The 15,169-nt window shown below is 40.5% G+C and overlaps 1 protein-coding gene across 1 annotated transcript in view; it reads right to left on the reverse strand.

Annotated features, from left to right (window-relative positions):
- The window catches only part of RASGRF2 (Ras protein specific guanine nucleotide releasing factor 2), a 199,179-nt gene that overhangs the window by 5,979 nt on the left and 178,031 nt on the right, over positions 1-15,169 (reverse strand). Inside the window, exons 19-25 of the mRNA XM_018565208.1 lie at positions 8,679-8,791; positions 7,941-8,001; positions 6,054-6,157; positions 5,888-5,972; positions 3,700-3,897; positions 2,941-3,020; positions 831-948 (exon numbers count right to left, since the gene is read on the reverse strand). Of these exons, the coding sequence (XP_018420710.1) occupies positions 831-948; positions 2,941-3,020; positions 3,700-3,897; positions 5,888-5,972; positions 6,054-6,157; positions 7,941-8,001; positions 8,679-8,791 (759 nt within the window). The remainder of the gene's footprint in view (positions 1-830; positions 949-2,940; positions 3,021-3,699; positions 3,898-5,887; positions 5,973-6,053; positions 6,158-7,940; positions 8,002-8,678; positions 8,792-15,169) is intronic.

Below are 15,169 nucleotides of genomic sequence, written 5' to 3' on the forward strand. Positions count from 1 at the left end.
ACATTTGCGGGGACAACGTTCTGCTTCCGCTGACTGTTCTCCCTGCTTCGGCTGTAACTTTGGCTCAGCCGAGCCGAAGCATATGCATTCCGGGGGGGGGGGGTACTCCGGCGGCCGAAGTTAGCCGACTCTTCGGCTTAATCCTTCAGCACCTTCGGGGGGAATAACCCTCTTAGTCTCACAACTTCAAGATATCTACTGACCGTCCATATTATCCCTTTTGCTAACTGTGCATAAACATTTCACCCCCTCTTTTTATCTTATAAAAACTCGATGCGCCTTAATAAAGTTAGAACAGATCCTTTGGACCAAACTTTTCTGGCATACTGTTCTCTGCAATATTGCATATTGATAAAGATCGGAGTCTCTACCAGAAATATAGAAATATCAATAACACCCCCTAAGAAGATTCAAGCTGGGAGCAGGGCTGTTGGTGGTCATTTCTAGGTTTCACAAAGAGGATATCTCAGGTGTGCGGTGGCTGTGCAAATCAGCAACGCTGCTATTAGATTCAAGGTAAAGAGTAGAGTATATTTATTTAGCATTATGTCATAATTCTCCCTTAAACATTTGCTTAGTCATATACCCAAGATGGTAGAACACTATCACACATGGTATTCTCAAGTCCTTCATACATGGAACAAGCAAGGGGCTCTTGTTTATGATATGAAATAAACCCAGACCATGAGCTCACACTGTACCTGCTTGTAATTACTGTCTGCAGGGCTACTCTTCTTGGAAATACTGGTCTTAGAGGCAGGAGAGCCCTCAGCTGTTATATCATACTGGTTAGCTTGAGTTAATGTTTATCATAACAAGAAGGTACCCACCATTCTCATTTTTGAAAAGTTTACAAGGCCTTCCTCTGTAAAATTGGGCGTGCCTTCTTCGATAAATGCCAGGTCAGTAAGGTACATTCCCAGGTAGGGTACAGAAGGTGGATTACAACTGCAAAACACAGAGAGCAAAAAAAAATAAATGCATTTTTAACCGCTTGAAGACCAGGTGTTTAGACCCCCTTCCTGGCCAGGCCATTTTTCAGTGTTCAGCGCTGCAGTACTTTGACTGACATTTATTCCGTCATGCAATGCTGTACTGAAATGAATTTTATACCATTTTTGGGGGATAGATAGAGCTTTCTTTTGGTGGTATTTAATCACCACTGGGGGTTTTATTTTTTACTATATTCAGGAGAAATTACTGAAAATTTTTTTTTTACATTATGTTATAAAACAACTAATATTACCCACTTTTTTGGTAAAATATAAAAGACGGGGTCACGTCGGGTAAATAGACACCAAACATGTCAAGCGTAAAAATTGTGCGCACTCGCAAAAAACTAGTATACCCAAAATTGGCCATAGGCGACGCTTTAAAAGCTTTTACCGCTCATCAGTTTAGTGTTATCAGTGATTGATGGACCTAGAACTATTGCTCTCATTCCGACGTTCGCGGCGATATGTAACATGTGCGGCGTAATGGGCGCAATCGTCGTTTTCGCAGGTATGCCCACCTGACGTATGTTTACATGCGTGTATGTAGGGGTGGGGACTTTAAAAAATGTTTTTGTTTTTTTTAAATTCTTTTTTGTGTAACCTTAAAGAAATTGGGGGGGAAACTTTCAATTTGTTTACTATTTTTTTTTTCCACTTAACTTTATTGCTAAGTGTAAACAATACAGGCATTTTTTAATCGCTTTGCTGCCATTTGCCTTGCTGGTCTGATCCAGCAATACCCAATGCCTGTACTGCTTACACTATTGTGAGTACGCATTTTTTATTTAACAAATTGCATTTTATTGGACGTTACGCACTATGTCCTTGTCCTTTTTCTCTTTCCACCTGGATTTATACTGGTACCTGTGATCTGAGGAGACCTTTTCTGTGCATGGGCTTCCCTCCCCCATTAAGAAGGGAAAAAGCGCATTTGACCTAGCTCTGTAGGTCTACCTCCCCAGGTGAACCACTCACTTGATGTTATCACTCACTTGGTGGAGGTGAAGGTCTGCCTGCATTGTGTGATTATCCTTACCTGAGAGTTATATGCAGATTGGCTGCGAATCATCTGAGGAATTTTTTTTTTTGCACAATCACCATTGTTTGATTTTGTTTTTTCCTTGGGACATTTTTTTTGTCTACATTGCTTTTTTGTCTTTGTGTAGATATTTTATATGTCTCATTTGTTTGAAGGCTCATATATGTGACTCATTTACATATGTTTCACTTTATTAGATATGTATGATTATTAGTTCGGCACAATATTGTTTTTCACATTTTCCAGATATTTAGTTATATCCTTAGTGCTTGGTAGCTCTTATTTCCACATTACACTTACTGGCGCTGATCACCTTTATTGTTTATTTTTAAATACCTGCTCTACTACCTATTATGTTTTGTATTCCCCATCCATTTGCATTCATATTTTTTTTAAATTGCCAACACTCTGAAATGACAAGTATAAAATTAAGCATGTGGGATGTCCACGATACATATCCCCGGAGGCAGTGTGTCCGCGAGGGAAACAGCTTTGTCTAACAAGGAAGATAATGCTGGACTCCACGGACTAGTATGTATGTTTTTTCATTATCATACAGAGACAATTATTAGTGATGGAATTTAGTTTAACCCAGGTAGGGCAATGTTCTTTGTCAAATTTCTGCCAGTTTTTTTTATTGCTGTCCTCCACTGAGAAGATTGACCTTCACTTACTGTCTCTTTGACAGAAGTTGGAATTGAGGGAAAATCTTTCCAACTGGGAAACAGGGTGATCCCATATTTGTGACTGAAAGTAACGTTGATCTAAGAAGCAATGCACATATAATGAATTGATCTATATTACATAAAAACTTTAAGATATAAAATAGTTTAACTGACGCAGTACAACATTAATCAGTATAACTCTAACAGAAAAAGTAGCACATATTTCTTATCTAAAACTTACTTCTTGAGAGTTTCTCTGAGGTTTTTAAATCTTCCTTCCGATGAGACAGTCTTTTGAAGTTTGTCCATAAGTGCTTTTGTCTAAAAAAAAAAGAAGATTATCCATTAAGTTAAGTCATAGGTCATATTGCAATTGACCCCCTTTTCTGCCATGGGCTGGATACTAGTATTTGGACCTGAGACATCTAAGCCAACTGTTAATTATTGATTCTTGCTTTTGTATTCCCAAGCCACTTAAATATTTAGTGAAATTATAAGTTCATTAAAACAAATACACCAAATACAAATTTCTAAAATTCCAGCTAACTATAACAGATGAGACTGGCACTTATATCTAGATCTGAAACTACTAGTTCTTAAGAAACTGTAAAAAAGAAAGGTACGCACAAAAATAATCAGAGTATTTCAAAACCTTGACTACTTCACTTGTTTAGCATTCTACTAAATGATACCAGTAGTGTAATGAGGCTTTTTTATTGTACATGTGCAAGTTGTAATTGAGGAAATGAGGAAACCTCTCCAAAGTGAGGGACATGCCCTCCTAAAGAACTGGCGCTGGGTTCAGAAAGCTTTCTGAACACATGGAGAAATCAGATGACCATGCAATCTTTTTTGTCTCTCGTGGAGGATGGGGTTGTCACCCCAATATATTAGAGCAGTGCCCACTTCACGATCCCCAAGATGTTCACAAACTCTCTCTCTATTAACAGATCTCTGATACCCCATTGTGCACTGCCGATGGAGATCTGGCTCTACTTACCTGTTTAGACACTTTGGCCCAGGTCTTCTTGAGTCGATAGATTGCACTTCTGTTCAATGCCGAGGTGATTTCCAGCACTCCATTGTAGTTGTGCATGCATCGGCAGATATCAGCTACCACCACCCACTTCTCAATGGTACTGGCTCTAGAGTTAACATCAAGGTGGCTCATAATTTCTGAGGCTACAAGGTTACTCATCTATTGAATCCACACAGGAAATAGAAGAATGAAATAATAGATTATATGGGTATGGATACAGAGGTTTTCATATGTGGGCAGATTCACTAAGCTTTAGATCTGCAATATACTATACATTTTGCTGGATCATGAATGTGCTTATCAAATATATACCTAGACATCTGACATTAGTGTCATCAACTGAAACACCATATTTTTCTATCATCCTAATACTTAAGAAAAAAACATGGCAGATCAAATTTTGTAACCATTAAATCAACCAAGAGAGTTTTTTTCTTGCCAATTTAGATGTCTGTCACTTGAGACAAAACAGCTGTACCAAATCTTTGCAAGTGGCTGGTGAGTCCAAGGCTGGATTCTCAGATGTAGTGCTAGTGTGCAGTGAGTGTATGGTTGAACTGCCTGCCAACCACTCATCATAAATATATGTAATAGAGGACATGTGGGCAGACATTCACTGGGACACCTGTTGAAGTGTTCCATGGTTCATAACTACTTGATTTTGCTCCAACAGTCCCCATTCAAACTAAGGTAGAAAGTTACAGTTTAACGTGTATCATGAGTGCTTCTATACAATTTTATTAGTATAGTATTGGTACTCCACTAGGATGGTTGCTAACAATCCTCCCATTAACATTACATTGGCGTACAAATTCACTCAATAGGAATTTACACAAGGGTCAAGTTACACTCCATGGGGAAACATAGATATAACCATGTGCCACACACCCATACATTTTCTTTTCTGTTCTTTAAAGCGAAACTAAACTCACGAGTTAAAGTAGTATTAAACTCTCAAACTTTTTTCAATACTACATTCAGAGTAAACAAATATACATTTCCCAGCAGAGCATTGCTTTACATTTTTGCCCAAACACTTACAGTCATCATGTTTCTGAACAGCTGCTTCCAAGTCTCTCAGCTCGGCTTCCCTGAACTTCCTGTCCAGTACAAGTTCACAAAGGACAGTGCCGACTCCAACAACTGTTCATCTACTAGCCTACAGAAGGGTGGAAGGAATAGAGGGAGCCAGGGGGGAGGGGAGTAGCTTGATTTGCTGTGTGTTTGTGGAGACACACACAGCTTACTAGCACACACAAGGGTGACTGCATAGCACTCTGCTTGAGAAAGGAGTCCCTCTAAAACAGGAAGTCAGGGCCAGTGCTCAGGGGACCAGCTAATTCTACAGGAAACTAAAACTTTTAAACATCAAGGAGCAGGAATTGTAAGTGATTTCATCAACATTTGAAATAGCTTAACATCCTTTTGACTTTAATATCACTGTAAATCACTCCCCCAATGGACTATAATCTCAATACAAATGAGTAAACTAAATGTGAGATTGTAGTTTATCACAGGAGTGAGCGTGGAGAGGTGACTACTTTACAACACACACAGGGACCATGGGGAACAAAAGTAGCCACCCCCTAGAAGGAAGCACAAGGTCAGCACGAATTGAGAGATGATTTGAGGATCTACAGCTGAGTGATACACAAATAAGCTGCAAATGTGTTAATAGTCAGGGTATGTGAATGCGTTTGTAAGATTTATCTCCTGCTTTTAATGTCACTTTATATTGGTTATGTGTGAACCAGGGGGGCCTGAATTAACCCCTGCCATCTTGCATCTCTGGAAGTCTCCATCAGGTGAGATCATGTCAGTTGAGTGGGTCCTTCCCACCTTGGCATATCAACTCCTCCAATGTATAAATTAAATAAAAAATCTGGAAAATGGAAGCAACAAATATAACCCCTTTAATGCATTTAGCAAGTGGATAAACACAGCGTCACAGAGCTCGTTTCTTGATTCCCAGAGAATTAAAAAAAAAAAAAAAGTGACTGACAAGTTAACCAACTTAGCATCTACCTGGAACTGAAATTACCACTATGGTGGGACTGACACATCAGCTAAATAAAATATCACCAAGTCAAAGCTCAGAATCACATTTGGGACTGGCAGGTAGCAGCACAGAATGGATGTAAATACTCACATCATTGAAATGCTGGCTGGTTTTCATGATATACGGAGTCCGGTCACTCTTATCTGGTTTCATCCAGCCCTGACCAAGAAACTCTCTAGAAGCAAAATAAAAATATCATGTAATCCAAAAAAACATATCACCTCTCTGGAATCAGGGCTAGGTGGCAGTGACTTACTGGTATGGTATACTCCGAAATACTATATGATCCAGTAGAGTGATCTGCTCAGCTAATTCCATTGCTGACAGAGTATCCAGATATTCTGTGTGGGGACCCTCTGACTGCAAATAAAAGGCATCAGACATCATTGTATGACCACCAGACTTTTATGACAAATATTCAGATTTAAGAAATATGCAGATTTATTTCTTATTTATCTTTTCACAAAACATACTGCTTTCTTCTGGCACTAAATATGGAAAGGCATTTTCCAATTTTATAGCTACGAGCAAATACTTTATATAGTCAAACTACTGGAAAAAAAGTATATATTGCAGCTGATTTAATAAAGAAATGAAGAATGTTCACACAATAAAAGATACACTTCAATTATCCAATCATGTGCAGATAAAAAAAGAAAAAGAAAAGTAGTTGCTATTCACATGATGGGATATTTGAAGTGAATCTTCACTCTTTTCTGTGTGAAAATTCTCAACTCCTTTAGTAAATCAGCCTCATTGTGCCCCTGCTTGTACAAATACATAAACTCCATAGTTTGTCTATTTTTGTACTGTGACAAAAATGAAGCAATTGTCTTTTTTTTTTACAGGTGAAGCTAATTTGACAGAAGGAGGAGTAGAGGTTTATAAAGAACAGGAGGTGATCTGATTGGCCCTGGTCAGTTTTGTAGGACTTTTGTGATAACCTTTCTGTTCAACAAGTAAATTATATTTTATGGTACTGTTCACAAACACTATTTTGAAATTCACAAGTCAAAGAGACTTTCTTATTTCATTTCTACTTTTTGATATATACATTTGCTCTTATGAAAAGTTAAAAGGTGAAGGTGGGAATTCGTAGAGGATTAAGATTTCCGTTTTATCGCTCTTCATTGCTGAGTTACCCTCTATATTGTTAGTGTATCTCTGGAAGGCGGTAGGCAGGTTGCATGAACCCACCATATCACGTTACAAATATCTGACAACCATTGTGTCTCATGAATACAGACAGCTGCTAACAAGCCAAACGATGCAGTTTTTATTGTTTCTGTTAATAACTGGTCTTTCAGACCAACAACTATTAAATGCAAGAGGTCACACTGGGCAATATGAAAAGCAGTAGTTTTCGCAGCTGGTGGTACATAGACAGAAAACACAAAAAGGAACCTAACACTCCAGCTATTGGCTAAATATTATTCATATGCAATATTTTGTTTTCATCTTACTTATAGGAAAACAAGGTTTTTTAAAATTTGTATATATTTTTTCATCCCATAGTAAATAGATAAAGAAAATACATACCAAACCCCCATACACCCCCTTTTTTAAAGGAGCTAACCCTTTTGGGTTGAAATGTTATTATTAGTAATCTATCTTTTGAGTTTTCCATTTTGAAAAACAAAAGGTAGCAATAGTTACTTCATATTAAAAATACGTCTATATCACAAGATTAAAAAAACACAAAAGTTTAAAAGAGCCCAGCCTGTAAGTAAGAGGACTTATACTTGCCTGTCCTTCTGCAAGTACTGCTGCTGATCTTCACTCTGTTGCAGAGCTAAGCTTGTTGAAGAATCTTTAGAATTAGACACATCCAGGATTGCCAGATGCTTGGTCTCACTTGCACCCATGTGCTGTGGTTCCTTCAGCCGACCCCTAAGTCACTACAGGACATCATAGTTATGTAGAGGCTGGTAGATAGAACCACAACATGCAGCAGATGACCAGGCATCGGACACTGCAGGAAGTGTGTTGGATGTAGAAGATTTTTTCAGTCTCTGTAGCTCTGAAGCAGGTGGCACAGGTAAGTATAAGTCCTTTTCTTTACAGGCTGGGTTCTTTTCAACATTTTCTATCTAATGACAGAGCGGCTTTAAAAAAGGCAAATGTGTTAATGAAGTGTACTTACCAGTACAAATATGTCCTCCATAGACAGATGGCAGTCATCTTGTTCATCTTGAGAAAGGCCACTGATACAAAAATTGGCAGCAATTAATATATTAAATGAGCAACTTATTATTAATTGAATGATTTACATGTGATTGGCATGGGAAAAGCACAGGTTCACTTTAAAGAACATACACCCAAATATTCATGCAGATATCATAAATGCACACCTCTCTGATTCTCCCCTTCTTTTAAGATGCTGCGCTGACCCTTGGATGCCGCCACATTTATCAAGAAAAAAATATGTCACCAGCACGTCAATAAATCTTTATTCAAAAACACCTTTCTTGGCATCCATTCAGCATGTCAAAGGATAGTTATGGTTCAGAATCTCGCAGGGTCCCTTAATCAGGAAAAGTGGTCACTTTGCCTAGTAAAGGAAGCCTATGAGATTCCGAAAAAAATTAACTATCATTTGACATGCTGAATGGCTGTCAAGAAATGTGTTTGTGAATAAAGATTTAGGGACATATGCTGGTTACATATTTTTCGCATTTGCAAATGTTGACTACACCATCCAGAGGTAGCTTTGCTGCACATTCTACTGTACATTCAAGTTTTGAATGTTCATATAACTTGGCTGATTACAAGAAGGGTGGAATCACTGCAAAAGTGTAGCATCAATCAATGTACCGGGTACAGCACGAACCTAAAACAACCACCCTGCCTGTCCGTATGCTAAGAAATAAATTGTACTTACCTTAATATGTTACTTGCAGCTTTCCTTTCCTGGGGTAGGAGATCAGGGTCACGCAACACATCTTCCAACAAATTCACTACAATCATCTTTACTTCACGATAGAGATCAAAATCCTTTAGAAGTAAAATACAAATATAAGCTATATGATGTACACATAGGGGTATATTTATAAAGCAGTGAATCTGACATTTTCCAAACATTCACTGCAGGTAAATCCTTTTGGGGCATGTATTTTCAATGACAGTGATTGAGTAAATGTATATCCACATTTGCTGACAAATTGGGATAATACCCACTTTATATTTGTTACATGTTCCCAATCACATAGCATAACATAAAACTGCTGCTTCCAATGTTAGTTCTTTTTACTTGCTTAATAAACCTACTTAGCTTCCCTATTATGTAATTTTAAGGAGGGGGCCATCGGGAGTTATGTTTACCATAATTTACCCTGTCTGTACCAAGCTAGCAGATTTCATTATCAGTTGTAAACTAGATTTGAACGTTGTCTGTTCTAACAAAGGGTTAAAAATCTAGAACAGGGGTAGCCAAACTCTGGCCCTCCAGCTGTGGTGAAACTACAAATCCCATGATGTATCTCTCTCTCTCGCAATGCCTCATGGGATTTGTAGTTCCACCACAGCTGGAGGGCCGGAGTTAGGCTACCCCGATCTAGAAGCATGGCATGTTAATGAGAAGAAGAGTGTGTCCCCAGACTTTCTATTGGGACAGACTCCCTTTCAAATTGCAGAAGCTTGCTGTCTGCACAAAGGCCTGTTTCAAAGAAACATCTAAAAGGTAAGAAATAAGTTTTAAAACATTATTTTTAGGTTTTCTGTGTGAATGGCAACACATAAACATATCGAGGGGTTTTCTTAAATTTGACTGCAAAAGTGGAAATACCATTAGATTAAATGGAAATGTCCATTAGAGCTTTAATAAAAAGAGCTTCACTGCAATGACCACTAGATGGCACCAATATCAAGAAAGTACTGGAGTGAACGGCGTGCAACAGCTTACCAACTAGCAATAACTCACAGAAGTCTGTATCTGAGAAATTAAAATTGATATGCACAGTGTTTTATGGGAAATACTATTTGTGACATTTTGGTCTATTTATAAAGCTGCTCTGGACATCTTTACTCATTTATACCATTTTAAAAAAAAGTGAATATAGAGAGATTTTACCACTTCCTGGCACCTATATGATAACAAATTCCTTGAATATTTGCACCATCTTTTAGTTTTGAATGGAGTGTATAAGGGTTATATCCTCTGTAAGGTTCTTTTTGCTGTCTGAGCCCCTGTTGGTGTTGTTATGAATCACCTGCACTGCACACAGCGTTGTAACCTTATTGTTATTGTCCGTGATGCTCACAGTGATGACACGGATGGCACTGTGTTGCTTAAAGTATTGGATGGAAAATCACCACTACTCACAGGAATTAAAGCATGAATTATTGTTGCTTTTATTGGAATTTTGTCACATGTGTCATCTAAGTCAATGTTTCAGGGCCACGCAGGGTCCCTTCTTCAGGGCAACATAGTGACATTTTGTCACCAGGCCCTTTAGACATACCCAGGCCCTTAATCCGAGCACTGACCTGGCAGGGCAGGAAAGGGGGGGTATGAGCGAGTATGCCGATGAGGACAAGGGCCACTGTGAAAAAATCCTTTAATTGACTTAATCCATTTTTTGACAAGTCTTGTTTTTGTTTTGTTTTTTACACTTTTTACACTGACATTTTCCTTCTGTTTGCTAACTCTAAGGTGGTGAGCATGAATGACCGAGATGAATGCTGCTCGGCTGCATTTGGCTCTTCACTCTCTGCTGTTCGGCCCCTTTGAGAATAGGGGTGAACAGCAAGAAATGAACTGCCGAATGTTCGCCTCAGCCAATCCAGATGTTACGTTGGTTGAGGCGAATAGGTTCTTCCCTTCAGTTTGGCCGAACGTGCTGAGGCGGTTCGGACTAATCGAAGGGAGGTGAAGTGAGCAGAATAGCCGTACAGAGCTGCAGTGCATGGCCAATGAGGCTTCGGCTCACTTCAGTTATTCATTTGGCTGCCTCCGGCAGCTTAGTGAGTAACCTTCTATATAACAAGAGTGTTTTGGTAAAGATTGCAGAAAAACAGTGAGGATTCTGAAAAATATTGGAAGAATTAAGTTTTAGACTGAGTAATCAGACAGACGTGTTGACAAGACTAGTCAGGAAGCATTACTTTTTGAGTTAGTCCACAATATGACTCAAATACTGCAACCAAGTATTTATGGAACAGTATATTGCAAATGTGATGAACGTGTCTTCATTTTACTTCTTTTTTTTTGCCAACAGATTAAAGCAAACTCTTCAATGTGAGTCCAGTACTGAAGAACATCTGTGTCACCAGAAGCTTCATGTTGGACAATAGATTTGTCCTCACATGATCTCCTCAGTATAATAACACACAGCTGCACAATTCATCCTGATTCCACAAATATTAAGACAATGGCTGCTGATGATTGTGTTGCACCAGAATTGCTGTAAATCTGGGTACTTGTTTTGGAGAGAGTACAATCACTAATAAGTGGCGTACTTTTCTTTGTTTACAGATGTGTCACACAAAGTACTGTGAGCACTGCGTGTTTGGTGTTCTATTATTTTGATCCTGCGCAGGAAAAAAAGATTGGTTTTATTTAAATAAAAGGAACAGAAACCTCCCCCTGCCATTGATTAGACAGCTCATGGAAAAATGGGCAAGGGGCCATCATGAACATGAGCTCTTTTCCCCAATAAATAATGAAATAATGTAATCATTGCAATATTGGTTAAACCATGATAAAATATTGAATGGGAGGCAGATGATCATAAGCAACAGTGAAATGATAAATAGCAGCGGTGGTCATTTTGTGATGTGTATATACACTGAGTGGCCAGTTTATTATGACCACCTGATGTTTGTAGGCAAATTAGCTATAATTAGCTATAATTTTGTGCTGAAGTTGCTAGAGGGCCAGACCATTATAAATAGGGAAGCAGGTTGTTTACCACGACAGTAGAAGTGATGATTTTCTGAAGATATGGGTAAACAACGCAATTTAACAGCCTTTGAACGTGGGATGATTGTTGGCGCTCGGAGCCATGGAGCGAGTATCAGCAAAACAGCAGAATTTGTTAAATGTTCAAGAACAGCTGTTGTTAAAGTGTTTAAAGACTGGACTGTCAGACGAAAATCTGGGTCTGAACGTGCGAATGGTGGCCGTCAGCGACTAGTCAATGTTAGGGCAGAACGGGGAGTGGCAAGACTGGTACAAGGCAACAGAAGGGCAACAGTGCAGTGTCAGATTCCTCGCATCACCTTTCAACATCTCGTGGAGTCACGAGGCGGCCCAACAAAGTCATCTGGTGGAGTCATCTCGTGGCCCAACGAAGTACTTATGGGGTGGTCATAATAATCTGGCCACTCAGTGTACATATGTCCAATGTCCAGCATAATAAAAGTACAGTGCTGTTAAACAGGGAAAATTCACTTCAAGGTCTGTCTAGCTGATGAGTGGTTTTCATTTTCCACCCAACATTCATTTTGTGCAGTTGGCTGTCCCACTCACGAAATTATTATGGTTGTTCGTACCAATAATTTCACAATTGGCTCTTCATCTAACCTTGCTATTCCAATGCTCCAAGAATTGTCTGCTCTAGTTCTCAGAAATAAAGACTGTTGATCTTGGAATCATATGACAAGAATGTGCAGTCCAACACACTTTCCATGTCTTTTGAAAAGTATTCTAACTTATCAGGATGTTGTTCTCTAAAATGATCACTGCATTTACATAGGTAAGTCAGCATGCTCCCTCTTGTGCATGCCTCATACTGGTGTCACAAAAGTAACCACATTATCATACACAAAAAGAAAAATGAAAGGGTATCCATATTCTCATACACAAAAGAAAAAAGGTACATCTTGGACACTATCAAAAAATGTAAAAGGCCTTTATTTGTACAAACATATTTTCTGAACAATACTTCACAGAGCTGGACTAATGTAGACAATGATACATAACAAAGTACAGCACAAGACTACCCAATTATTTAACATTAGCACTGGTGATTAAAATTGCAGTAATCATCAGTTAATGGAACTCATAAATTGCACCACACAAGATATTAAGTATCATGTCCTTATTTGTCCTATTGTCCATTCATTACATATAGACATTGGGGACTGTGAGATCACGCACATCAGTGGCAGAACGACCCATGCAGGCACTATGGGGCCCGCGACAGAGGGGGGCCCCGTCAGGAGCAGGGCTTAAAGTCCTCCCGGGTCCCGCCATAGGCACGTGAACAATGCAATACCAGGGAACTGGAGTGGACGGAAAGGCAGATCAGTCTCCGCAACCCCTGGAATTGTAGGTGGAGACAATGAATGGGCTGAGCTGCACAGCTTGAAGGGAAGGGCTCCTGCTGCCTTGTTTGGATTGGTCAATGAGAGGAGTGGGCGTGGTTTAACTTGAGACTTGAGTGTGGAGGGGAGAAAGTGGCGCGGTTGTGGAGGGGACAGAGGTAGGGAGTCATCTGCACTCAGTTGGTGATGGGGGTTGAGGCATAGCGCTGGCTGTTGCTGTATAGTGCTGTGATCTGTCACAAGCTTTCCCACATGTCTGCTGGCTATGCTACATGCTGGGTCATTCATTGCTGTGCCTGTCATCTGTCATTGTCCAGTACTGTACCTGCTCTCTGTCTTTATGGGCTGGTTCACACCATTTACAGTGTGTTCCAGCGCAGTTAGCTGCTGGAACGCACTGTATCGCATTCGCCTGCAAAAAATAGTGCTTGCAGCATTTCGTGGTTGCACTGGACCGGAACACAGGCATTATTCTGCCATGCATTCTGGTGCGGGCGATTGCAATGGGGGCGGGGGATCGTGGCTGCGGTGCCATTGACTTAAATGCACCGCCACGCCCCTCCCACCCCAGAAGGCAGGGGGGGAAGTTAATAATGCAATACAGTGTGTTCTTGTAGCTAACTGCACTGGAACGCACTGTAAATGGTGTGAAGAAGCCATAAACAGTGGTGTAACAACCGCCATAGCGTCCCACCCACGTGGTCGCTATGGGGTCAGGGGCAGAGGAAGGCCTGGTCAGGAGGCTAAGGCCCAGCAGCACTGGGGTCCGGCAGCGGAGAAGAAGGCTGGGGCCCAGCAGCGCTGGTCCGGCAGTGGAGGAAGAGGCCGGGGGCCAGCAGCACCGGTTCGATGATGGAGGCAAGGGCCCAGCAGTGGGGCTAACAGGTAAGAGGGGCAGGGACCCCAACCAGCTCACCTGAGACTCTGCAGAGCCTACCATAGAGAGTCTCAGTTGGGCTGTGCAGGATCTATGATGGGCTGTGCAGGGTCACTCTCAGATGGGCTGTGCATGGTCTCAGGTGACGTCAGAGCCAGCAGGATTAGAGCTGTAGAGAAGGAAACGGAGACGGCACAGGCATGGGAGCATGTTCTGGAGGTAGGTACTTTTTTTTCTAGGTGGGGGGGGGGGGATACAGTGGCTCTATTAAGCTGAATCAGACTTCAAAGGTGTAGTCGTTCAGGAGCCACAGCAACCCAGTTGCAGCTGCTGTGATTTTCTTTCCACAGTCAGGTTGATACATGTCAGCAAAGTTTTCAAAATCCTCAGTTCCTGTGAGAGCACTGGGCACCTCGGCATAAAAGTCAACAAGCACCAGCACTGTCACATGGGAGAAAAGGTCACATGCTCCACCATACCTAGAATAACCTGATATTTCTCCCAGCAGTTAAAAGAACATCGGGGGAAGTGAAGGGAAGATGAGTATGTTTGGCTAGTGGAGTCCGAATTAAAAGAAGAACTCTGGGAAAATTAAATATTTATTCTTGCAGTGTGGCTGCCCCCGCACTGCAAGGGTTAAGTGCTCGTTTTGGTCATCGCTCACCTCTCTTCCCCTCCGCTCCAGCCATTAAATGTCCCTCAGTGTCCTCACATCTAATGCAAGTCAATGGACCTGCATTGACAAGACGCGATGATGTCAGTGGTCCTTAGATTGCTGGAGCCCAGGGAAGAGGAGGCTGTGGGGACCAGTTTAGCAGACCGGAGGGAGCTGCGGGACTGAGGATCAGGTAAGTAAATCTGCTTAATTTGAATCCCTTAGACGAAACAAGCACTTAAACCTTGCCATGCGGGGGGAAGCCCACAAGGGCACATTTTTTATTTTCTTGGAGCTCTAAGTCTAAAGTGATCTGGTTTGCTTTGCCCTGCATGGGCAAAGCACTGTTTGTTTTGCTTTCAGGGTCACATGTATAGCCTTCTTTAAACAGTATGTAGTAGCATGATATCACAATAAGAGGTTTGGTATATTCTGTATATTAATTATTTTATTAATTATTTAAATCCCACATCTTAGAAAACTTAGCCATGGTGTATAGACCTCCTGAGTTTCAATTATCTGTTAAAATTGATTATTCACATTCAATAAATTATATATATATATATATCTATAT

This window comes from Nanorana parkeri, unplaced genomic scaffold (genome assembly GCF_000935625.1).
Source record: "Nanorana parkeri isolate BGI_ZX_2015 unplaced genomic scaffold, ASM93562v1 scaffold822, whole genome shotgun sequence".
Taxonomy (NCBI): Eukaryota; Metazoa; Chordata; class Amphibia; order Anura; family Dicroglossidae; genus Nanorana; species Nanorana parkeri.